This window comes from Lontra canadensis, unplaced genomic scaffold (assembly GCF_010015895.1).
Source record: "Lontra canadensis isolate GAN:19392208 unplaced genomic scaffold, GSC_riverotter_1.0 scaffold1, whole genome shotgun sequence".
NCBI classification, from domain to species: domain Eukaryota; kingdom Metazoa; phylum Chordata; class Mammalia; order Carnivora; family Mustelidae; genus Lontra; species Lontra canadensis.
The window spans coordinates 62,451,753-62,476,086 of NW_022630995.1; the positions used below are offsets into that span (position 1 = coordinate 62,451,753).

The following is a 24,334-nucleotide window of genomic DNA, read 5'->3' on the forward strand; positions in this document are numbered from 1 at the left end:
ATCACGAGATACCGTTCATATGGAACATCTACAATAGACATCGACAGACAGAGAAAGTAGGCTAGTGGGTGCTTGGGGAGGGAGTGAGAGAGGAGAGACAGAGGTGAGAGGTAAGTGGTGTGGGGTGTCTTTCTGAAATGATGAAAGTGTCCCAAAACTGATTGTGGGGCTAGTTGCATATATATGTGAAGATACTGAAAATTACTAAAATGCATGCTTCACATGGTCGAATTGCATGCATACAGTCCTGGTCATGCAGAGGGCGGCCTTGGACGTGGTGGAACACACTGGCTCAGGGGATCCTGGTGCCTGGATCCCAGGAACCTAGCCCTGTCACCTGTTTGCTGTGTGATGCTGGGCAAGAGACATAACCTCTCTGAGCCTCTGGTTTCTTGGCTTCATGAAGACGGTCATTTTGCTGGCCCGCGGGTCACCGATTGGTTGACTCAGTGAACTTCCCAACTACAGGATAAGTGTTCATCAGTGTTTCCAGGGAAGCCAAGTCCTTCTACCTCCCTGGAAGCCTCGCTCATGTTTTTACCTAGTAATGTTTTACCTCTTAACCATTTAGCAACACCAGATGATCAAGCTAATCATTGCCAAGGGCCAAGTTAAAGATTTGCCTGTTCCAGTGACTGGCTCGCCAGAATGCCCTGCCTTCTGCAGACCGAGCTTGTCAGCAGATCTTGGCCAGGACCGATTCTGACAGGGTGAGCTGAGCTCTGACTGTGATGTCCCGGAATGCATGGAAAACCAAGGCACTTATAGTTCACGCCACTCCTTGCCTAAACTTTATTTTGATAAATACCTCACGTCAAATCAAAAGCAAACAGAAAATTCCAGAAGGCTCTTCCACATGCCACGGCACAGCCTTGGTTCTCTTCATCCTGTCCTTTTGCTCCGGAGGAGGGAGAGGGGATGGCTTGTTCGTGGATGCCTCCGGGCACTCACTGAAAGGACGCCTCTACATTGGTGAGTGAAAGGCCTTTTCTTTTCCTGCAATTATGTTTTCGCTAATTTTCTGAATAATTGCATTGCTTCCGCCGAGAAGTTTTACATGGTAGGCTCGCACTAAAACCAATTTTCTGTACAATTGTATTGCTACGGTTGAGAAGATTATCAGAATTTGGAAGGCATCTGAACTTAATAAGAAAAGCTGTGGGGGGGAGAAAAAAACTAAAAAACAGCAGAAGTCTGTTCACTCCTGGATTGCGTGTGCCAAGTGCTTCCGGGTCCTTCATCCTGATGGACACCATGACCATCACGGTGCCAGTCCTTGGTCCTCTAGGGGCTTGTGGTCTGCAGGTGGATGGGCCGGAAGCACACAGGCACGGGCTCCCCAGGCAGCTGCAGTAACCCGTCCCTTGTGCTTCGATGTGCATCCCGAGTTCTGCTTCCAGACGTTCCAGGTGGACCCCAGCATCTCCACCTTGTGCTGCTAATTATGTTTTCTACATTTAGTGCAATTTTTGCTTCTCTCTGCCCTGGAGGGCAGGGGCTGTGTCTTCCTCTCATTTTCCACCCCTTCCATGCTGGACTTTCTCCTCACCTCTGTTTGCAAGTTTAGGAAAGCAGGGTGCCCTCTGCTTTCCTGAATTTGCCTGAGCAGGTGAGTCTCTGCTGGAAAGTGGCCCCAGCCAGCTGGCTTCCCAGGGGTCCTGTCTGTGCAGTCTCGCAGGACCCGAGCTCAGTCAGGCCCCACCTCTGGCTTCTGTACCCTCCTGTCCTGAAATTCTTAATCATATTTTAATCAGACACACGTCCCCCTTCTCATTTTGTAGTAGGCCCCACAAATCATACAGCCTGGTCTGAAATTAGCCTTTCTGATCTCACTGCCATCCTTTGCTTTTGTACACACACGGCTTCAAGCAGAGATTGGGGCTGGATGCTAAGGGCTGGGACAGGCTAGGCTCGGCTCCCTCGGGTCACAAGGAAGCCAGGAAGGGGTTGAAGCTGGCAGTGATGGGGATTTTAGATTTAAAAGATCATCCGATGGCCATGGAGAGAATGCATTGGAAGGAGTTAACCTTGGAAACTCGCTCCATGAAATAGAGATGATGGAAATAGTACAGACCTCCCCAAGCTGGCTATTGTGTGATAATTAAATGAGCAAGAGGGCATAAAGAGTCCAGCATATAGTAGGCGCTCAGTGCATGGATGGGAGCCAGCCTGGAGTCTACTGTAGCCCTATGGTGGTGGCCTGGGCCAGCGCAATGGGCGTGAATGACATTTAGGAGTTCGAGCTGGTGGGCTTTGTGGTTGATTTGACATGGCAGGTTGGGGTGTGGGAGTGACAAAGTATCTGGGATCTGCCTTGTGTTCCTGGAGCATGGTGAGGCCAGTCCAGGGGCTTCTCCACCCAACACTCACTTCCTGGCTCTCACCCCCGTTCTTATTTGCATGATGTTGGAGGAGACAGAAAGGTGTGAGCTAAAGAGGAAGGACTCTGGAGCCAGGGAATCTGAGCTCAAATCCCAGTTCTGGCATTTATTAGCTTTGTGACCTTGGGCTCACAGCTTAACTGCTCTGTGTCCCGTCTCCCAAGGGTGGAGACAGTAGCCTCCGTGGAAGGCTCAGAGCCCTCAGAAGTGGAAGAATGTGGCACGTGTCGGTGGTCTGACCCATTCTTGTCATCTAAGTCTGTTTTTGTGAGTCATAAAGTACAGATGGAAATGACAAAGCCCAGTCCTCACCACATGGCTCCCATCCCCAGCCAGTTCAGAAGGACATTGTGGGGACACCCGCTCTGGAGACTTCCCAGAGTCCACACCACAGGCTCGGGCAGTGCCGGTCAATGTCCACATCATGGGGAAGCAACAGATCCCTCTGTGTGCCCCATGGGAGCGTGTCACATTCCAAGCTGGCAACTGGAAATCAGTCATTTGTCACAAAGGTCTTTCTTCAGAAAGGGTGTAGTTGAGAAGTCTTGAAGTCAGTGTGGGTGCAGTGCTCGCCCACCAGCCGGCTCAGAACCGGTAAGCAGAGACTTCTCGTGGTCTGGAGTGCCAGGCTCTTGACTGTCTCTCTGTCACCAGCATCTCCTGCAGCTGGTTCCCAAAACATTTATTCAGCGCCCACCCAGCAAGGGGCAGGGGGCGGCCCTGGCAGGAGAGAGACCCAGAAAGGGTGTGGAGACGTAGGGCAGCCATGAAGAAGTCTGTCCAGCTATGGCCAGAGAAGGCTCCCCGGAGAAGTGGCTCCTTCTCGCCTTTCCTTAGAGCTGCCCATTGCCTCAATTCTGTTCTGTCCCAGCTACTTCGCTGGGTGCTTTACCCACGTGGTCCTGGGGGCGAATATGGTACCTGTTTTCTGTCTTGGAAGACTGAGGCTCAGAGAAGTGAAAAGACTTGCCCACCCGCTTTTCATTTAAGGATCCGATCCAGAGTCTTGAGTGAATATTGCCATGTGGATGTGTTTACCTCCGTGGCAACGCTAAAACTATTCTGTATTTCCTTTTTCCACTAAAAGATATTTTGCAGTTTTAAGGAAAACTTAATTATTGTCAATATTTAAATACTTATTTTTTCCGAAGCTGAAGACTTAGAATTAAATAAGGCATGTGCTACATGACATCTATCTGCCCATCCATCCATCCATCCATCCACCCATTTGTCCATCCATCCATCTCTCTACCTATCTACCCATTCATCCATCCATCCATCTACTAGCCATCAACCTACCTAGCCATCCATTTTCCCATCCACGCATCTGTCCACCCATCATCCATCCATCCACTCATTTGTCCATCTGTCCAACCATCCATCCACTTCTCCTTCTACCTATCCACTCATCCATCCATCCATCCATCCATCCATCTATCCATCCCTACACCCTTTCACCCTCCCACCTAGCAAGTGAGAACCTACTTGGATGTAAATGTGCCTGTTATGGTCCCTTCCTGAGGCCACTGTTACAAATGGGATATGGCATTTTGGTAACTCTTAGTGCGTTATCTTTCCTTTTACATAAAGCACCCCATGCCATCTGCTCTTCCTTCCCAGGAATGTGACCCGGCTTTCAACAGCAACATCACAGCATTTGCACTGAAGGCCAAAGTCATCTATCCCATCAATCAGAAGTTCCGGGTGAGGGTCCTCAGCTCTGTCTGAGAAATGCTATTACTCAGTAACTGCCAGAGATTGGGGTGGGAGTTGGCAATGGAGTGAGTGATTTGGGGTCCTGTCTGGGGGTTTTATGGCAAGTCATTTTAGTAGGGACAATTTTGAGGCTTTGTGATGGAGGAAAACGTTAGGATGAATCCACTTTATGACAGCATTGTCAGGGACAGGGTGTAGCAAAGTGTCCCCAGGGACAGCAGGTGGCAGCACAGCTGGGCCACGTCCCACTGTTCTAGACTAACACAAAGCCAGGCACAGACACAATTACCAGCACTGCTCCTCACTCACAGATCGACCTTACTGAACACGTCCTGGGGGGGCTAGCACAGTGCTAAGCATTTGTCACATGTTAGGCATTTCATATAAGGTAAATCAGACTGTTATTGGCTCTTTATGCCTAAGGAAACTGAGGTACAGAGAGGCTAATGACCTGCTTGAGGTCACGTGGCTGCAGGTCTTACACCTGAAGCAGGGAATTCACACCTGTGGTCAGATATTTTGCAGACAGCAGCAAAGCCCAGAGTGTTTCCAGGTTTGCAAGGACATGAAGGACAGAGTCCCTGGTCCAGTACTTGAGGGAAATGCAGCCGGCTCTCCTGACCATAAAGAGGACAGGCTCTGGAGTCACACAGACTCCGTCCTAACTCCTGTCTCAACAATTTTCTGTGGGCCATTTCCTGACTGTGCCTCCATTTCTTCATCTGGAAATGGGGGCGGTGGGCCGTCCTGCCTCCCCCGGTTGCTTGAGGGTCAAATGGGATAAGAGACATAGGGTTTAGCATGGTGCGTGACAACCAAGCGTTCACTGTTTGTTTTTCAATGATTATTTGCTTTTGAAGACAGCCAGAGCCAGGCTCTGCAAAGTATTGCATCAAAGCAAGGACTTCACTTGGCATAACACAGACTTTCCCAAATTAAGCTTTCTGCGGAACCCTTACTGATGGGGAGCAGTAACTGCAACTGTTCCCAGGAACACACATTGGGAACTGCTCCCTGCACTTAGCCATCTGGTGGGTAGTTGAAGGGACAAAACTCCCAGAGCAGGGACGTGATTCATCGTCCACACCCCCAGCAGGCTGTCTCCTGGTGGGCACTGGGGATTATCCAGTGGTCGGGATGGCATCATCTTCACCCTGAAGGCCCTCGCGGTCTGGGCTGAGCTTGTAGGATGATGGGTGAGCCCAGGCAAGACAGAAATGACCAGAGGCCTGTGGAACCCCGCATGGGCTGGGGAGGACAACCCTGGGTCTGGGTCTCCGGGGGAGAGGTGCTGCTGCCCAGCCGACAGTGAGTGAGGGCTGTTTCAGGCAGGGGGACCAGAATCTGGAAAGGCCCAGAGGTATGAAATGACAGGGGAGGTTTAGAGCTGGCAGCTGGCTCAGGACTGCTTGGGCAGGCACATCCTGGAGCAGCAGGACAGGCTGGACAGAGGGGGCGACCGACATCTGTTGAGCCCTCCAGCTGTGCGAGACCCTAGGCTATCACCTTGTGTGGTCAAGGTGACATGGTCAAGGCAGTGCATGGGGCTTGAGTTCTTGATGAGCAGCTTTGGGCCCATTCAAGGGCAGTGGGGAGCCACCTCAAAGGACGGGGGACAGGAGGGTGACACCCAGGTCAGTGTATGTGGGAGAGCTGGGTGGTCAGCAGGTTCGTGGACAGAGCACCCCCAGGGGTCTGAGCCAGTGGTGGGAAAGATGGGGGGCAGGTGGACTGCTGTGGAGGAGGTCAGGGTTGGCAGTCAAGTGTGGGGTGCAGGTGGGCCACTGGGGAACAGACCCAGACTTAGAGCTAAGGGGTAGGAGCCTGTTGTAGAGGGTCTGGCCTGCAGGGGACAAGAGCCATGACATGGGTCCCTCGGGTGTGGGTGTGACCCTGGGGCAAAAGCTCTATGGTCTAATCATCCCCACCCAGTCTGCCCCCACCTGGCCTTCCTGGGACCGGTGTCCCTCGCCACTGGTGGAATTACTGAAGCAAAGTCACACTAGGTCCCCAAGACTGACTGTGCTTTCTGTCCCTCCACCCCAGCCGCTGGCCGACGGTTCCTCCAACCCTTCTCTGCACGAAAACTTAAAGCAGGCTATCTTGCCAAACCAGCCGGTGGAGGCTTCCCCCTCCAGCAGCCTGGGGAGCCTGAGCCAGGCCGAGAAGGAGGACTGCAGCTCCTCGTCCAGCATCCACTCAACCACCAGCTACGACAGGTTCCTGAGCCGCACCTTTGTCGGGGCCAACAGCTTCCCTGAGGTGCTGATCTGTGAGAGGTAAATAGAGGGAAGCTTGGGGAAGCCCACCAATGGACCCAGTCGCTGTCAGTATTAGGAATGGAGGCCCAGAGAGGTTAAGCAAATCAGCCACGCACACACAGCTATGCAGTGTCCGAGCTGGAGCTCCCCAGCTACTGTGTGGTGTTGACCAATGTGGGGGTTATAGAGCCAGACCTGAGCCCCTGGGAGAGACCCATTAGGGGGTCTCATTGAATCACTGATGTGCTCTGGGCCCACCCTGACAGCAGCTAGGGAGGTCACTGTGTTGTGCAGCTGAAACTGCCCGCATACTCTGTGTCACTAACAAAGTAAACAGGCCTTCCTGCAGATGTGATGGTCATGCAGGCTAGGAGCTCAGAGCTCCCTGGTGGCCCTTGGCAGAGGAACCAGCACTCGGCTTGTCAGGAGGTGGACAGAAGCTGCCTTTGATGCCAGTAAAAGCAGAATGGCAAAGAGTTGGGAGGGTCGGGGGAGCTGTGACCATTCAAAGTGCATTTACCCACGTAGGACAGATGGTCCAATCTGCCCTGCCACTTACCTGCCCTGTGACCGTGTGACCGCTACTTGACTTTCTCAGTCCATTTCCCCATCTGTGAAATGGGCATGAGAACGTCTGCCTGCGGGGGCAGAGGAGGGGGACACGTGACGGGCATTTTGATTGAGGAAGGGGTGTAATACCCTCTTTTCTCCCACCTCTGACTCTTGCTGCCTCCTCTCCATATCTCAGGCAGCTGCTTCCCTTCTGGTCACAGCTGAGTTTCAAATAGTTCCCTTGATTCCTTCGTGTAAACCTGGGACGGCTGTTAGGCATCTCTGAGTTGGTCAGCACTTAAAATCTGGAGTCAGGGTTCCCCAAGCCTTGTACAAAGCAGGGATATGCTAACTCCCTGGAACCCCGACTCCCCATCCCAAACACTCTCGTGGCTTTCTGTTTCTCTTTCCACTTTCCAGTGTGGATCTTGAGCTGTGTATATATAACCTTCACCTAAAAGATCTGCTGCATCTGGACACGGCTCTGAGGCGGGAGAAGCACATGGTAGGTGCAGGGTGAGGTTGCTCTCCCTCTCCCTGCACGCAGGGAGTCATGTATGCCCTCTGGGGATGGGTGCTGGGGACAGTGGCGCCACCGCGACAGGAAGGGACAGAAGCCATTTGTGCCTGCTGATGGGGCACATGCTCTCCTTTACTGGGAGATGTGGGGCGGGGCAGACAGATGACAGCATCCTCCCACAGGTCCCCTACTGGTGAGAACAGGTAAAAGGTGCTGGAAAAGGGCAGCATTTTTCATTTTTTAATTTAAATTCAATTTAATTAACATACAGTGGATTATTAGTTTCAGAGGTAAAGGTCAGTGATCCATCAGTTACATTCAACACCCAGTGCTCATCACATCACGGGACTGCCTTAATGCCTATCCCCCAGTTACCCCATCCCCCCATCCGCCTCCCCTCCAGCAACCTTCAGTTTGTTCCCTAGAGTTAAGAGTCAATTATGGTTTGTCTCCATCTGTTTTCGTCTTATTTTATTTTCCCTTCCCTTCCCCTATATTTATCTGTTTTGTTTCTTCAATTCCACATATAAGCAAGATCTTATGGTATTTGTCTTTCTCTGATGGACTTCTTTCGCTTAGCATAATATCCTCCAGTTCCAACCAGGTCAATATGAATGTAAGATTTCATCCTTTCTGATGGCTGAGTAATATTCCATTGTATATATGGACTGCATATTCTTTATCCATTCCTCTGTTGATGGACATCAGAGCTCTTTCCGTAGTTTGGCTATTGTGGACATTGCTGCTACAAATATTGGGGTGCACGTGCCCCTTCGAATCACTACCTTTGTGTCTTTTGGGGTAAATACCCAGTAGTGCGATTGCTGGGTTGTAGGGTAGCTCTATTTCTAACATCTTGAGGAACCTCCATACTGCCATCCCGAGTGGCTGAACCAGTTGGCACTCTCACCAGCAATGTGAGAGGGATCCCCTTTTCTCCTTATTCTCGCTAGCATTTCTGAAGGAATGATAACAGTGACAACAATATTTAGGAGCGCTGACTTTGGTGACTGCTCACTATGTACTGGGCCCTGAGCATGTCATACGGGCGGTTAGCCTTGAACTTCAGAACAGCCTAGAGGGGTGGGTGCCGTTATCATTCCACATTACAGACAAGAAATTATGGAGCCACAGACGACAGCAGAACACGACTGGTCTCTGCTGGACGCACACAGGCTCTGAATGAACCAACTGTGGGCCCATGCAGTGAGGAAGCCAGACAGACGTGTGCCACCTCCTACCCTGTAGCTGTGGAACCCCAGTGGGGCTGGCCAGGCCTCCAGGCCACAGAGCTACAAAGAGGAGTTATTTCTCCTGGATTCTTGAATGAGGGATGTGACCTACAGCAGGGAGGCCTGTTGGAAAGAGAAAGGGAGAGGGGTCGACGGAGAGAGTGACAGAGACGCAAACAGACACGCCCACGGGGTGCCTTGTCATACACTGGAAAAATATAAACATCAAGTTGCAGATGCAGTAGAAAGAAACTGGGGCCCTGTGAGAGCAGAATGGGCCTTGTAAACAGGGGTCTGTCCTGGAAACCAGAAATCCTACCAGGACTCCGGAAATAGACCCTATTCTGGCAGCCCCACTATCCAGCAGAGCCCTGGCCTTCCCATGCCTGTGGCCTGGTCTCATTCGCCGCATCCCGTCTGGCCAGCAGGCAGGTGGCCCTGGCAGGCTTCTCGAAGGCTCTGTGCTCCTTGGAGGGCTGACGGTGTCTGCATTCAGAGCACCACCCAGCTGGTGAGGGACACGGTACTGGCCACCTCGCACCCGCAGCAGCCAGCAGATGCCCGTGGGGAAGCGGCCACCGTCGCTCATCTGCGTGTCTTCTCTGTGGGCGGCCTTTCTTCCCGGCCTGGCATGGAACCAGGGACAGCCCCCAGCTGTATGGGGCCCGCTCTCCAGGGGAAGATGGCGGGGAACCGCACAGACGCTCCCCAGCCGACAGTAGCACGTAGCAAACTGTACAGTGCTGGGAGGGGAAGGGGGGCATTAAGTGAGTGTGGGGCTGCCGGCCAGGCTTCCCTGGAGGGACACACGTCTGCGGGAAGCTGGGGAAGGACGAGGAGTCAGAGACTTGGGTTCTGGTCCCCCCTCCCACACATGAGCTGTGTGACACAGGGTAAGTCATTTCCCCTTTCTGGGCCACTTCAGAAAAGGTATAATGTTCTCCAACTCTTACCCCATGGAAGTACTAGGAACTGAAGCTGTCTAGCTCTGAAGGGTCTCCATAGGCAGAGCTCGGCCAGGCTGTGTGATCAGGTATCACAGTCCCCTTGTGAGGCTAAGGAAGCCCTCTAAACATCTGAGCTCAAGGAAGCCTTACTGTTGTTTTTTGCTCGCGAGGAACCTGAGACGCAGAGGTGTTGGCTCAGTCGCCCCAAATCACACAGCTGGTGAATAATAGACACAGAACCCAAATGAGGTCTGAGTGCAAGGTCTGTGGGCCTGCAGTGCAGTAGGCGCTCCACAGAAATGTGCCCGCAGATGCCGACACCGCCCTAGGGGACCTCTGTCCATGTGTGGCGTTTCCCTCCCTGCAGAACGCATCTTCATTGTGAGTGGGACCTGGGGACACACGCCAGTCCTTGCGGAGGCCTCAAGTGCCATTTCTCTGGGAGAGATCCGTCTGCAACGTCAGTTCAGAAGTGACTCAGACTGAAGCTGGGGGGTCACTGTGTTGTGCAGCTGAAACTGCCTGCATACTTTGAGTCCACGCTGTGTCACTAACAAAGTAAAAAAAAAAAAAAAAAAAAGTGACCCAGAGCAGATGGGATGGTCATGCAGGCTAGGACCTCAGAGCTCCCTGGTGGCCCTTGGCAGAGGAACCAGCACTTGGCTTGTCAGGAGGTGGACAGAAGCTGCCTTTGATGCCAGTAAAAGCAGAATGACAGAAAGAACAGCCTAGGTTAGGGGCTGTGTGCATTCGGGGGTTGCCAACAGAGGGATCATTCGGCCTAGGGACTTCTCCTGGTGCTGGAACATTCTCTGTCTTGATTGTGGTGGTGACTTCATGAATCTGTACTTGGGGTAAAGTTGCATAGACAAACACACACACAAATACATGTGACAGTGAGTGGAAACGGAGTGAGGTCTGTAGGAAACAGTCGGACCAATGTCCGTGTCAGGATGGACTTTGGTATTGTACCACAGTGACGTCACATGCCACCCAGGTGACAGTACACAGGGACTCTGTATTGGTTTGGCACTTTCCTCCGAGTCTGCAATTTTTCCAATAGAAAACATTCATTGATTGATGTAAGTGGTAGGTATTCATCCTTTCTGATGACTGCGTAATATTCCACTGTATATGTGGACCACATCTTCTTTATCCATGCGTCTATTGAAGGGCATCTCAGCTCCTTCCATCGACATGGATGGAACTGGAGGGGATCATGTTGAGTGAAATAAGCTAAGCAGAGAAAGACAGTTACCATATGGTGTCACTCATATGTGGAACATAAGGAATAGCATAGAGGACCACAGGGGAAGGAAAACTGAATGGGAAGAAATCAGAGAGGGAGACAAACCATAAGAGACTCTGGACTCCGGGAAACCAACTGAGGGTTTGCAGAAGGGAGGGGGATGGGGAGATGGGGTCATCAGGTGATGGACATTAAGGAGGGCATGTGTTGTGATAAGCATTGTGTGTTACACAACTATGAATCGTTGAACACTACATCAAAAACTATTGATGTACTATATGCTGGCTAATTGAACATATAATAAAAAATAATATTAATAAATAAAAAATAAAAGCAGTATTATTAAAAAATTATTAATTGAAAGGAATGAGATGAGACCTATACACATCACCCATTCAGTCTGGGGTCAAAGAAAAATGGGTTTAGACCAACATGTTGAGAAAAGAATGTCACCTTATGTGGCCTCGACTTCAGTGGGTAGAAAGCCAACATGACATTGTGTTCCTAGAGCTTGTTAACACTGGCAAGCCTAAGGAAGGTTAGGGGAAAGTTCTAGGTTCCGCCCCTCATGGCTGTCCCTTGTGACATGAAGCCAGTTATCCAGATTTCTCAGCCGAAGAGCTCTTTGTCTGTAAAATGGAGAAGATTGTACCAATGTCCTGCATGCTCTAAAAACCAAATGAGATAATACATAAATTAGCCTGGCATAGCACAGTGTTCAACAAACCTTAAAACAAGGGTTGCAAACTGTGGCCCTTGGCCAGTCCAGCCATGCCTGCTCTTGACCATGGCTGCCTCGATGCTCTAACAGCAAAATCCAATGGTTGTAAAAATGACAGGTTGGCCCGCAAAGCCAGGAACGTTTACCATGTGGCCCTCTGCAGGAAAACATTTGCTAAGCCTTGTACTAAATTGCCTCACCACACAAATACGTCTCACCTCTGACAACCGAGCAAAGCAGTTCCACGGAAGAGTGACACGCTTTTCAGGATATGATATCGCAACAATCAGCAGTCCAAAGCAGACACAGACGGACTCACACCAAACCTCCATCTCGTGCACAAATGAACTAAAAATGCATCACGGGCTTAAATGTAAAAATGCGAGACTATCCATCTTCTAGGAAAAAATGGAGGAGAAAATCTTCAGGATCTAGAAAAGCAGATATTGGTAAAAAAAAAAAAAAAAAAAAAAAAAGATAAGCTTGTGCTCTATAGAAGACCCCATCAGAGAGGATGGGGAGAGGAGAAGTATTCACAAACCATGTGTCAACAGAGGACTCACACCTAGAACCTAGAACATATAAAGAACGCTCAAACCTCCACAGAAGCAAACAATCCCGTTAGAAGATAAAGGGCAAAAGCCGTGAACAGACATCTACAGCCGGCAGGTAAACACACAGACACACAAAATGAGATAAAAGACACTGGACAGCATTAGGCTTTACGGAAGGAATGAGATATCTTGAGTAACAAGAAGTAAATGAGATATATTAAAAAAAAAAAAAAACACGAGCTATGACGACCCACCTATCAGAATGGCTAAAATAACAAATGGTGGCAACAGGAGATGCAGGTGACGATGGGAAGAAACTGGGTCCCGCATGCATTGCTAGCGGGAATGCAGAGCGTCACACCGAAGAATGGGCAGTTTCTCAGAAAACCCCACAACTGCACTCTGGTGAACCTAACCCCAGAGCATCTTATGTTCACACAGAAACCCGTTATGTGAATGTTCTTACCAGTTTTATTCACAATCGCCCCAAACTGGAAACACACAGATGTCCTACGGAGGTGAATAGCAGGTGTGGGGACAGGAGGCTTGGACGTTCCTGGGTGTCCCCGCTTGTGGGAGGATTCCCTCTGGTGTAGAGGACGCCTCCATCCATTGTGACAGGAGGCCGGGGAGGAGGACTGTATACTTGGCAATTCCCAACAAGTGTCCCTCTAATCCTTCTTAATGAAAATACAGCCCATTATAGGCTATTGTCATGATTTATAACCTGAGGTATTTACCCTCCAGCAAAAAGGATGTGTGTGTGAAGGGACAGAGAAAGAAGAAGGGGAGAGAGGGAGGGATGGAAAGGGCAATACCATTTCTAAGCCTTTCTCTTGGTTATGTTTCCCTTCTTGGCAATAGATGTTTATTCAGATTTTTAAAATGTGCCTCCTTGATCTTCTGCCTAAAAAGAAGTCTGATGATGAATTATACCAGAGGATTCTTTCAAAGCAAGAAAATGTAAGTAAGTCTTCAACCTACATTTCAAGGTTACTTAAAAATAGTTGATTATAGGGGCGCCTGGGTGGCTCAGTCATTAAGCGTCTGCCTTCAGGTCAGGTCATGATCTCTGGGTCTTGGGATCCAGCCCCGGGCTCCCTGCTCAGCGGGAAGCCTGCTTCTCCCTCTCCTACTCCCCCTGCTTGTGTTCCCTCTCTCGCTGTCTGTCAAATAAATAAAAATTTTTAATAAAAAAATAGTTGATTAAAATATATATAAAACATATTATAGGAAATTATTTTTGCTTTCATGTGTAAAAATAATTTCTTACAATATGTGCTTTTGAACCCAATGCAATTATATAAAAATATGTGTACAAATATAAAAATGACCATAGTTATTATTAAAATTTGGAAAAATACTGAAAGCAGGAAAATGAGAAGAATGTTGGTCATACCTGCTACTCAGAACCACTGTTACTGTCACCTTCTGCACAAGGTCGGGTATTTTTATTTATTTACTTTTTAAGATTTATTTATTTGAAATGAAACAAGATGGGATCAAGAGGGAGACAAACCATAAGAGACTGTTAATCTCACAAAACAAACTGAGGGTTGCCAGGGGGAAGGGGGTAGGGAGAGGGTGGTGGGGTTATAGACATTGGGGAGGGTATGTGCTATGGTGAGTGCTGTGAAGTGTGTAAACCTGGTGATTCACAGACCTGTACCCCTGGGACTAATAATACATTTTTAAAAAACTAAAAAAATTATTAAAAAAAAAAAAAAGATTTGAGAGAGAGAGAGAGAGATAGCAGGGAAGGGGCAGTGGGAGAGGGGGAGAGAGAGAATCCCAAGCAGACTCCATGCTGAGCACAGCCTGATGCAGGGCTCGATCCCAGGACCCTGAGATCATGATCTGAGCTGAAATCAAGAGTAAGACACCCACCCGGCTGGACCAACCAGGCACTCCTAGGTTTGCTGTTGCTAAGTTTTTATGGGTCGATTTGAGAGAGAGAGAGAGCACGCGCCCCCCAAGCAGGCAGGGAGGGCAGAGGGAGCAGCAGACTCCCTGCTGGGGGTGAAGCCCGATGCCTGGCTCCATCCCACAACGATGAGACCATGTCCTCAGCCAAAATCAAGAGTCGGTCACCCGACTGACGGTGCCAGCCAGGCGCCCCTAGGTTGGGTGTTTTAAATACCTAATTGATTTGTTGGTTTGAACTGTTTATACTAGGGGGCTGCCCTGTCCGTCTTTTCCATGGGGTTTACATTGCTTTACGGGCAGTGACACGAGTCGGGTCTTGGAGTCTAACTGGTGGAGGCGCAAACTCTCAGAATCCCAGGTCCCTCCTGGGCCCCGGGGTCGTGACTCCCGTCCTGCGGGATCGCGGAAGGGCCAAGACAAGTGTAGGGGGCACCTGGCCGAGTAAGAGTCAGCCCCTGCGTCGTGTTGGCTGCCCCCATCCTCCTGACCACCCGACAACCGTCTTCCTCGTCCCCGTCATCAGCAGCGCCGTTTCCCAGTCACCGCCGCACGAGAAGAGGGGGATGCTGCCGAGGGCAGCTTTCTCCCCCTTCCTCTGGGTCGCGGGCGGAGGGACGCGTCGCCGCGCACCCGCCCCCCCCGCGCCCCGGGAAGGACGCTGTGCCTCATCACCATGACCACCCCCAACCCGGGGGCCGCTGCTGCCGGGCCGGTCCCCTCAGGCCAGGCACACGCGGTTGCATTCCAGCCCCGCCGCGGCCCGTGGGCGGCCGTCAGGGTTTGGTTTGCAGCCGGGGAGACGAAGGCGCACCGAGTCTGCGTGACCCCCGCTGCACAAACAACGACCACCACAGTGACGCGAGTCCTTCCGCGCGGAATAGCGAAGCAGGGTTCTAGGGCAGAGCAAGGGCTTTGCGGGCCGCAGACCCCGGATCTGACGCCTCCGCGCGCGCCAGAGAGCACGATAGTCACCGCAGCGGCTCCTGCTGACGGAGAGCCAGTCTGATGGCCCCCGACCTCCGGAAGCAGACCAGCGGCGCGCACGCGGACAGAAAGTCGGCGTCCTTACAGAGAGGCCGGCTTCCGTGCTCTGAAGCCCAGGGTTCCCCAGACTGCCTACCTCGCTGCTGACCACGCTGGCCACCTCCGTGGCAGGCCCTCACTATCCGCACACTCCAGGCGGAGGCCACACCACCATCATGGCCTCCCCATGGAGGACCCATGCCAAAGAGGAAGAAGCCGGACGAGTTAAGGGGGCCACTTCCTGCTGTTGATCCCACCAATCACATCGTGTCCCGCCTTCCCTGGGGTGTAGTGAATAATCCTTCCCTGTGGAAACCAGAGGTGTGGGGAAGAAGTATTCCTTTGCAACCCCCGAAGTCATGGCATTTTCCAGGACTTCATAAGAAATGTAAGGTACTAATTCGTCATTTTAAAAAGTATATTCAATCTTTTTAAGGGAGGGAGAGAGCAATATAGAAGAAAAGAATCCAGTATTCTTGAGAGTCTATGTCTAGTGAGCAAAAGAGATTTCTATCCTCAAACCTTAAGTGGGACGATACCTAGATCAGCTATTGATGGTTAAGAAATATTTTGTGCTGGAAGATAAAAACATTTCTTTTTTGGAATTTAAGATATGTTAGATTTTTCCTTTGCTTATTTGCATTTTTTTTTTCCTTTTTCTGTTTTCCCCAGGACTTGGAGGAATTAGAAAAGGGACTTCAGGTAAAACTGTCAAACACGGAAATGTTGGGGGCTGGTGATTCTGAGTACATCACTCTGGCGGATGTGGAAAAGAAGGAGCGAGAATATGCTGAGCAGCTAATAGATAATGTATGTGATGGATTTTTCTTTTCTTTTTCCTTATAAGAACCTTGATTTCTGGGGCAGTTAAATTAGCGAGATTAAAGAAATGGCACCTAGAAGCGTGTTTAAGACTTGAAATCCCTGATGTGTTCTGCCTCAAAGCCAGGGATCTAGTTTCAGAAAGTAAGTGATGGAGAAGGTAAAATGAAGGGGCCAAGATTTAGAGTTGGTTTTTTTTTTTAAATGAATCCCCCTTGCTTAAATTTTAGATTGATCTTTTTGTCATTCAAAGCAAAGATTGCTCTAACCCTGTATGTCATTCCTGCCCTGTGGATCAGAGCAGATGCTAGCGGCTAACTTCTCCAACCCAAGGCATCACTCATAAAAGCTTTAAATTCCAGAGAGAGTGGCTTCCTTCAAATACCCCTTTTTGCATTTCCATTCCAGTACCCCCTGTTCCTATATTAAGTATTTAAAAATGGGTTTTTGTTTTTTGTTTTTTTGTTTCTTGACACCCAAGCACTGTGCTGCACACTGGGGATTCAGAATGGCCTTGGACCTGGCCTTGTCAGAGAGATGCACAGGCTAGCCTAGTACAGGGACCAAAAGGTGAGCAGATGCGGACTTTATAGCTTACAAGTGTTGTGATAGATGAGAACACCAGAAGGCAGAGGTGTAGTGGAGAGGAATCCATTTTATCCTAGAGTTAGGAAAGTCTTCATAGAAGAGAAGACCCATCGAGAGGCCTTTGGGGAAAATGTGGGTGGATGCTGGCCAATAGATAGACAATGAAGGCAGCGAGGGCGGACTGAGAAGCAAGCAGAGCCAGAGAAAGCCAGAAATCTGGCCTGAGGGTTTTCATCTCATGCCAAGGAGGTGGGAGTCACTGCAGTTTGACAGCAGAGGGCAGCTGGATCTGTTTCTGTCTTAGAAGGACCACTCGAGCAGCTCAGTGGAAGATAGGTATGCACTCTGGGGCTAGGACAATAGGAAAATTTCATGAATGCAGCTGCAAAAAGAGAATGGTAAGAAAAGGTGGGAGAGCTGATAGGTTAGCAGATAATGAGGTTTAGAGGAGAGGAGAGTGTAAAGGATCAGTTCTATGGAAATAAGGATCCCAGAATGAGAAGCAAGTTGGGAGGGGAGCCGGCTTGCCCCCTTGAGTGAGTCTTGGCTTGCCATCTTGAACTGGAGATGCCTGAGGATGGAGAGTCTCCACTAAGCTTGGGTTAGAGGACACGGAGAGTGAGGATGTTCCTGGCATGAGTGGCAGAGGGATGGTGCTCAGCCTGCATTCCCGGGTCCATGGGCTCCACAAAGCAGTGGAGCACCTGTCCGCGTCCGCGTATTTCAAGCAGATGATTTGTGGTATACTCAGGATTCTCGGACACGTGGTGACCTCCAGCAGTGGAGATGCCCAGGCCTACGGTGTGTGGGGAAAGGGTAGGGAGGGGTGCCTGGTGCCCAGTCTGGAATCCTACCAGGTGTTTAAGGAGGAGGAGACAAGGAGAATTGAGACAGGAAGGCAGAATATGGACTCTGAGGGACCAGGAGAAAATCATGTTACAGACGCCAAGGGAATCAAGAGTTTCTAAAAATAGGATGGGTATCCTGGATCTCTGGGGCTGGAGGAAAAGCAGCCGCGCTGGCTGGACATCCAACTCTGTTTTGAGGTGGGCAGGGTGTCGCAGGTGATAGTCACGTCCTTTTAGAATAGTCTGGAAGGAGCCTATCCAGTGGGGGGCTGGGAGCGGGAGGGAGGTCAGAGGTGTGATGGCTGGGACACATAGCAGTTTCCTGGGGGCGTAAGGGGCCTGCCCACCCCAGTGTGGGCTTCCTCTCTGCTGTGTGCTGCCTCCTGGAGGTGGTTGGTCAGAGTGGCTCAGTGTTTGGGTTGCATTTGTCTCCGCCTTTCCTTCAGTGCCCCAAGGTCAGGGCAGGCTTCTGGTGCTGCTCAGCCCTGACCCCTCCCATGCCCTGTGCAGCAAGAGGTGCCCAGATGAATTCAGAGTCAGAGAGGCTGAGCCACAGTGGAGAAAAACCACCACTCCAGGAGTTCCGTGGGCCTGCACCAACTCTGCCCCTGCCTCCCAGCTCTGTGACCTTTGACCAGTGACCCAACTTTCTGAACCCATTCCCACAGCCAGCCAGTAGACATTTTACCTGGACCCACAAAATGCATGAGGCCTAGAGCCTGGCACCTACGTGCCACCCTGCATGCCGTAAAGGGAGGGGGTTATGACTGCTAGTATCCCGGTTCTTAGAGCTCTGGGAGGCTGCTTGAGCCCCGACATTCTCAGCCACTCGGTGATTAGCACCTCTCCTTCTGATGAGATGGGGAGAGAGGAAAATGGTTTCAAGGCAGAAGGTTTTCAGGGTCAGCACCGTCTTTGCCCTATTACTCTTTTGTACTGTTAGAGCAATAAATGAAATGTAAATGCCCTTCGTGCTTTTATTTCCAGAACATGGTTAATCCCTTTTGGAAATATGGAAGCTTCCAGGAGCACACTGGTGAATCTCACACACTCCCCAGGCAGCAATCATGGCCTGTTTAAGAGTCTTTAAGCTGTTTACGCTGGGCGATCTCATTGTGTCTGCCTTCCTTATCAGCAGAGCATTGGTGTTTGCTGAAAAGCCACCTTGAAACTGACTGGCACCTACAATACACCAAGGAGGAACCTCTCTATAGAACTCGATTATTGCTGAGATAAACTTGCTCCCAATTGCACAAGTGTTTAGAATCTCAGTGTGTGATAAGGAATGAATTGTAATTCTCAAGCATGAACAGTCTGGTTTTATCACTTTCTTAAATAAGTTTTCTACACCCACCTCTTGCTTTTCATTCTCATTTCACAGATGGAAGCTTTCTGGAAACAGATGGAAAACATCCAGCACTTTCTTATGGACCAATTTAAGTGTTCGAGCTCCAAAGCCCGACAGCTCATGATGACGCTCACGGAAAGAATGATTGCAGCCGAAGGGTTATTGCGTGATTCTCAGGATTTGCAGGCTCTGGTATGCTGAAGGGGTAGGGGAGGGAACCTGAAGACACCCACACTGGGGATGTGGAATCCAGAAGCTTGATGCGCCATAGAGATCAAGTCAAACACATTTAAATTGTAGATGGGGGTGTAGAGCCCAGAGAATAACAGTGAATCCATCCATCCTCCATTAATCCATCCATTCATCCATCTATCCATCTATCTTTCCCTTCATTCATCCATCCGTCTATCCATCCATCACTCTACCCATTAATTCATCTATCCATCCAACCATTCATTCGTCTATCTATCATTCTTCTATCTGTCCATCCATCTTTCCATCCATCATCCATCCATCCATCTATCCATCCATCTACCTTTCCATCCATCCATCCATCCATCCACTCATCCATCTTTCTTTCCATCCATCCATCCACCCATTTTCCCATCCATCCATCTACACATCCACCCTCCCATTCGTTAAGTGGAGATTCCAGCCAGCTCTGTGTTGTGGAAGCAGAGAGCACTAGATCTCAGTCCTGGCTGCACACTGAGATTATCTGGGGAGCTTTCAAAGTATCGATGCTAGGTCCCAGATGGGGCCCCACCCCCAGAGACTCTGACTTAATGAGTCTGGGGTTTTTAGAGATCTAGGTGACCACAGGGAGTAGTCATAGTTGATGCCCACTTGTGTGGATCAAGCTTTCTTTGCTCTTCCAGCGGCTCCATTAATCACCCGAGGAGATTTCAAAAAATGCCTCTGCCCAGACCTCATGCCCCCAGATCCAATCTGATTGGTCTACAGTGAAGTGCTGGTATTGCTGGTCTTAAGCTCTGCAAACAATTCTGATACTTACTTGGAGATGCAATCCAAGTATAGTATATTGTAGAGAGGAATCCACAAACCTGACTTTGAACCTAGGCTCAGCCACTTGAGGCTGTGTGATCTTGAACCACTTAGTTAACCCCGTTGAGTTTCAATTACTCTATTTATTAAAGAGTGGTCCCAGGAGTTTCTGCAGGTGGGGCTCGGGGAAGTGCTCAGAGACCCATAATGCCCTAGTCACTGTGGGGTTTCTCAGCTTGGTCTTGTCCTTGCCCTGCTGTCTCACGGGACAATCCCTGCATTGGTCCACAACCAGAGGCCCCAACAACCCCCAAGTGGTCCACAGACCAGAGGCCCCAACAACCCCCAAGGGCTTTTTAGAAATGCAGGCACCCCCGCTCCCACCCCTGGCCAGTCTCAGGATATGCATTTTAACAAACTCCCCGGGTAAAACAGCTGTTTGGGAACATGATGTTTTTGCTCCTCATGTACGCATACAATCTCCTTTCCCTCCCCGGCACTGCTAGAAGGTAGGCATGGAGGATATTTTCTTCCCAATGAGCAGGGAGCCAGCTAAGTGACCCACCTAGGATTCCCAGGTTGTTTAATGACATCGCTGAGCCCTGGCAACAAGCTTTCGGATTTGTCATACAAACCCCTGTGAATTGGATTTTAACTTGATAAGGCTGCTGATATTACTGCTTATCAAAAGAGAAAGACTATTTTTCCTTCTTTTTGTCTTTTTGTTTATTATTCTGTCAGCAGGATATTGATGCAGGGGAAAAAAAAGTCTCCTTAGCTGACTTTGGCCCGAATGTTAGCCAGTAACTTCCAAATAGAAAGAAGGGAAAGAATTATCCAGGTTATCAATACGCCCTTCTCTTAGCCAGCATTTGATGAGTACCTACTTGTGGGCCACGTTCTGTTACAGAAACACTATTACAGACGTGAGCTAGAAACCTGAGTTCATACCACAGTCTTGCTGCTTGTTAGCTGGATGAACTTGGGGCAGGTTACTTAACCTCTCTGTGACTCCATTTCATCATCTGTAAGTGGAGATCGGAAGAGCACCTGTTCTGAGAACATTAGAGAGCGGACGATATGCGAGGCCTTTGGAACAGAGCCTGGCCCATGGGACGCACTCGGAGCGTTAGTGATTAGACCCTGTGGGCCGTAGGACCGCCGGCAAAACAGACAACAAATCCTTATGGGATTGCCTGCAAAGGGCTGGAATCTGTGTTTGCACAGAAGAAAGGTGCTCTGTCCACATCCCGTGTATCCCCCCAAAATACAGCTTGTGGATCTCATGTTATGTGGCTGATCAATTCCAGAAGGATGTTAAGTTCTTGGGTCCACGTCTGAGCATTCTAGTCTGGGAAGTTGGACCTGTATGTTCACATGACATCACTAAGTATCAAAATCAAACTAATAGGGCTCTGGAAAGAGCCCCAGGGGTTGTAAGAATCACTCTCCTGGGATGTCTAACAAAAAGCCAGGTCAAGGGCCATGCCAGGGCCTTGTAGATAATTATGACCGGCGCTTGTGTTCCTGACCACTTACTAGGTTCTGGCTGTTGTTTTAACTTAATGTTCACTGTAGCTCTGTATGTTGGTGTCCGAGGAGAACACTGTCCCCAAAGTCTGCAGCTCTGACCGCTGGAGCCCAGTTCTGGCCCCGGGCGCCCTCAGAGCAAGGAGGGGCTCTTCACCTCCCATCCTATGTCCCTCTGTCCACGCTCATCTCTCTCCACTCCTGTCTTCCTTTGAATATAAACCCAGACTTGTGCTGTCGGTACTGAGCTGGGAGGCCTCATCGTGCTACCTCAGAGGTGGCTCCTGGAGGGTTCCGGCGCCCTGCTCCCTAGTGTCCTCTGTCTGTGTTCCTCGCGGAGCAGAGCCTTCCCACCAGGCGCATGGCCACCCAGTGCTTATCCTCTTGCGCCCCCTAGTGGTCATGGGCCTGCTCACTGCTGTCAGGCGTGCCTAATCATAGAAGGTTCAAAGACACTGTCCTTGGGCTAGTTATGGGGCCTTCCAGAATAAACCGCAGCATTCTTGCCTGTAATTGGGCCATTCTTGTCCTTGCCCTGGTCACACACTGTGAGAACACAGACCAGTGAAGCTCAGCTCAGTCCAACCTAGGACTATCCCGTGTGATTAGCTCCTTAAAGACAGAAGCACACGGAGCAGGGGAGTGTGGAGGAGGGGCCCACTGGGGCAGGGCAGGATGGACAGGGAAGGCACCCCACAGCCCAGCCTGGCCAGGATGAGTAGGACTAGCAGGCAGAGGAGTGAGAGGAATGGAGAGTGTGCCCCAGGTGGAAGGCCCAGAGCATGCAGGGGCCTGGCAGAGATGAGAGCCAGGTGTGCTGGGCACAGTGCAGGGGGCAGAGCACGGGGACCAGGGGGCAGGTGAGAGGCTAGGATGGCAGGATAGATGTGAGCAGGGCCTGAGCCCGCTGTGCCTGGGCCCAGTGAGAAGAGGCAGGATTGCAAGCGTGGAGGACGAGACAGGGCTGAGGCAGGCTCAAGAGTCTGCTGGGTCCATGTCCAGCTGGGAGAGGCATCCTGGCCCTGGGACATGGGCCTCCTGCACTCAGAAGTGGCCCCCTGCTTCCACGGTCCTCACGGTCATTCTGCAGGGTGAGCAGCTGCCCTCTGAGCCTTCCAGACCCACAGAGTCCCATCTGCCTCTGGTCAGCATTTCCTGCCCTAGGAAGGGGTCTTTTCCATGAGTCCTGTCCTGAGTCATGAGGCTGTGATGGGACGGGGCGGGAGGTGGGGTGCTGTTCTCAAGTCTGACCTCGAGGAAAACACTCCTCAAGTCAGTCTCACCTTCGAAAATCTCTTCAAACCCTGTGTCCCAGGCTCTCTGAGGCCCCAAAGCCCAGGAACCCTATGACCTTTGTTGTGTCTTTGCCTTTCTCTTCCAGGGCTCTGGAGGCCAAAGGTCCCAGTGACAGGGAGGGATGGCCATAAGAAAGGTCCCTCTCTGGTCACGTGCCTGCACTGAACCCCTCCCCAGAAGTGCAGCCCCCCGAGGAGCTCTCACTCTGTACCAAGGGCTTTACATCTGTTACTCCACGTCAGCCTCATGATTCTGTCCGCAGCCAAGAAGCAGACTGGGGAGGCTCACAGGGCATGGGGTGCCAGGATGGAGCCCTTTGCCCTTGGCAGACTCTTGTTGCAGGGCGGGGCACTGACCCAAGGGTTTCTCTTCCCAGGACACCCTGGAGAGAACCATGTGCCGGGCGCACATGGCAAAGATGATCGAGTCTCTGAAACTCCAAATCCAGGAGGAGACCAAATGCCGACTGGCCGCCCTCTCCCGCGGCCTGGAGTTGCTGACCATCGAGGGGAAGCTCTCCGGGCGGCAGAAGGAGGAGCTGCTCACCCAGCAGCACAAGGCCTTCTGGGGGGAGGCGGAGCGTTTCAGCAGGGGTGAGTGAGCCCCAGCGGGGTCTAGGGTGCACAGCCCTCCTGTGCCGGGGTTGGGGAGGGGGCCTGGGCCTGGGGGGCAGCTCGGAAGCTTCAGGAGACCTGGGAGACCAGCACAAGCTGTGATCTCCTTCCGGCCCTTGGAAGGAGTCTTGCTTGCCTTTCCCATAAGGCTGACCCTAGGGGCGGGGATTGCCTGCTGCAATTAGCCATCAGTGACCAGGCTGACCGAGGCCCCAGAGTTCCTCCTGCAGAAGCCCCTGGACCATGCAGAAGGCAAAGGAGGGTGGCAACACCCGGAAAATGCCCAGACACGTGCCACTCAGCCATAGCCTGTGGCTCGACATGAGTCCTAGGGCCTGCTCAGCAGCGCAGGCGAGGATGGGCAGTGGCTGAGCCTGTGGGGCAGGAGAGGGAACCCGATGTGGCTGTTTCCCATGCCCACCCCCCAGCTCCTGGGGTGGACCCTGGGAGGTGGGCAGGTCAGGCCTCAAGACACTGAGGGCATCCGAATCTTAGTCCAGGTCCCATCATTAGAAAAAAGGAACTTCTGGCTGCAGGGCTGGTACCCCCTCTGCCACCAGCATCAGTTGCTGCAGGCCTCCAGGGAGGAGAGTGCATCACTGTCCCGCAGTCCTGGGTCCAAGGCTGCACATCCTCCCCAGGGCCAGGAGTGGCCGCACAGAGGTGGGGCCTCTCTCGGTCCCCATCAGGACTCTCCAGGGCACGGAGTCCATGCACTTCACAGTTTCCCCAGCGGACTCTGACACCCACGCCGGTGTGGACACTAGGACCAGGGGGTCTCCAGGGGTCTTGGTCAGCTCAGGCCACAGTATCAGGATAGCACAGATGGGAGGGGGCTTACACATCAGACCTTTCTTTTCTCCTAGTTCTGAAGGCAGTGAAGTCCGAGAGCAGGGGGCCAGGCCAGTCAGGTCCCAGTGAGAAACCGTGTCCTGCCGGCAGCTGGCCACCTTCTCTCTGTGTCCTCACATGGCAGAGAAGCCCTTCCTTGGACCTCTTCCTCTTTTTCTAAGGTACCAGGCCTAGTGGATTAGGACCCCAGTCTCACGAACTCATTTACCCTCTAGATGCAGTACCGTGGGGGTTAGGGTTTTGTGTTAAAATTTAGGGGGAATGCAATTCAGTCCATGGTGTGAGGTTTTCGTCGCAGTCAGTGGCCCGGTCCTCTCTCTGCAGTGGCTCATGTCCCCTCTGCCACGCC

General features: G+C 51.2%; 1 protein-coding gene across 2 annotated transcripts in view; it reads left to right on the plus strand.

The window, feature by feature from the left end:
- The window catches only part of EVC (EvC ciliary complex subunit 1), a 60,997-nt gene that overhangs the window by 8,002 nt on the left and 28,661 nt on the right, over positions 1-24,334 (plus strand). For both annotated transcript variants that reach the window (XM_032855266.1, XM_032855275.1), the window contains exons 3-9: positions 4,002-4,085; positions 6,144-6,376; positions 7,331-7,415; positions 12,998-13,096; positions 15,755-15,892; positions 18,722-18,880; positions 22,896-23,112. In XM_032855266.1, the coding sequence (XP_032711157.1) occupies positions 4,002-4,085; positions 6,144-6,376; positions 7,331-7,415; positions 12,998-13,096; positions 15,755-15,892; positions 18,722-18,880; positions 22,896-23,112 (1,015 nt within the window). The remainder of the gene's footprint in view (positions 1-4,001; positions 4,086-6,143; positions 6,377-7,330; positions 7,416-12,997; positions 13,097-15,754; positions 15,893-18,721; positions 18,881-22,895; positions 23,113-24,334) is intronic.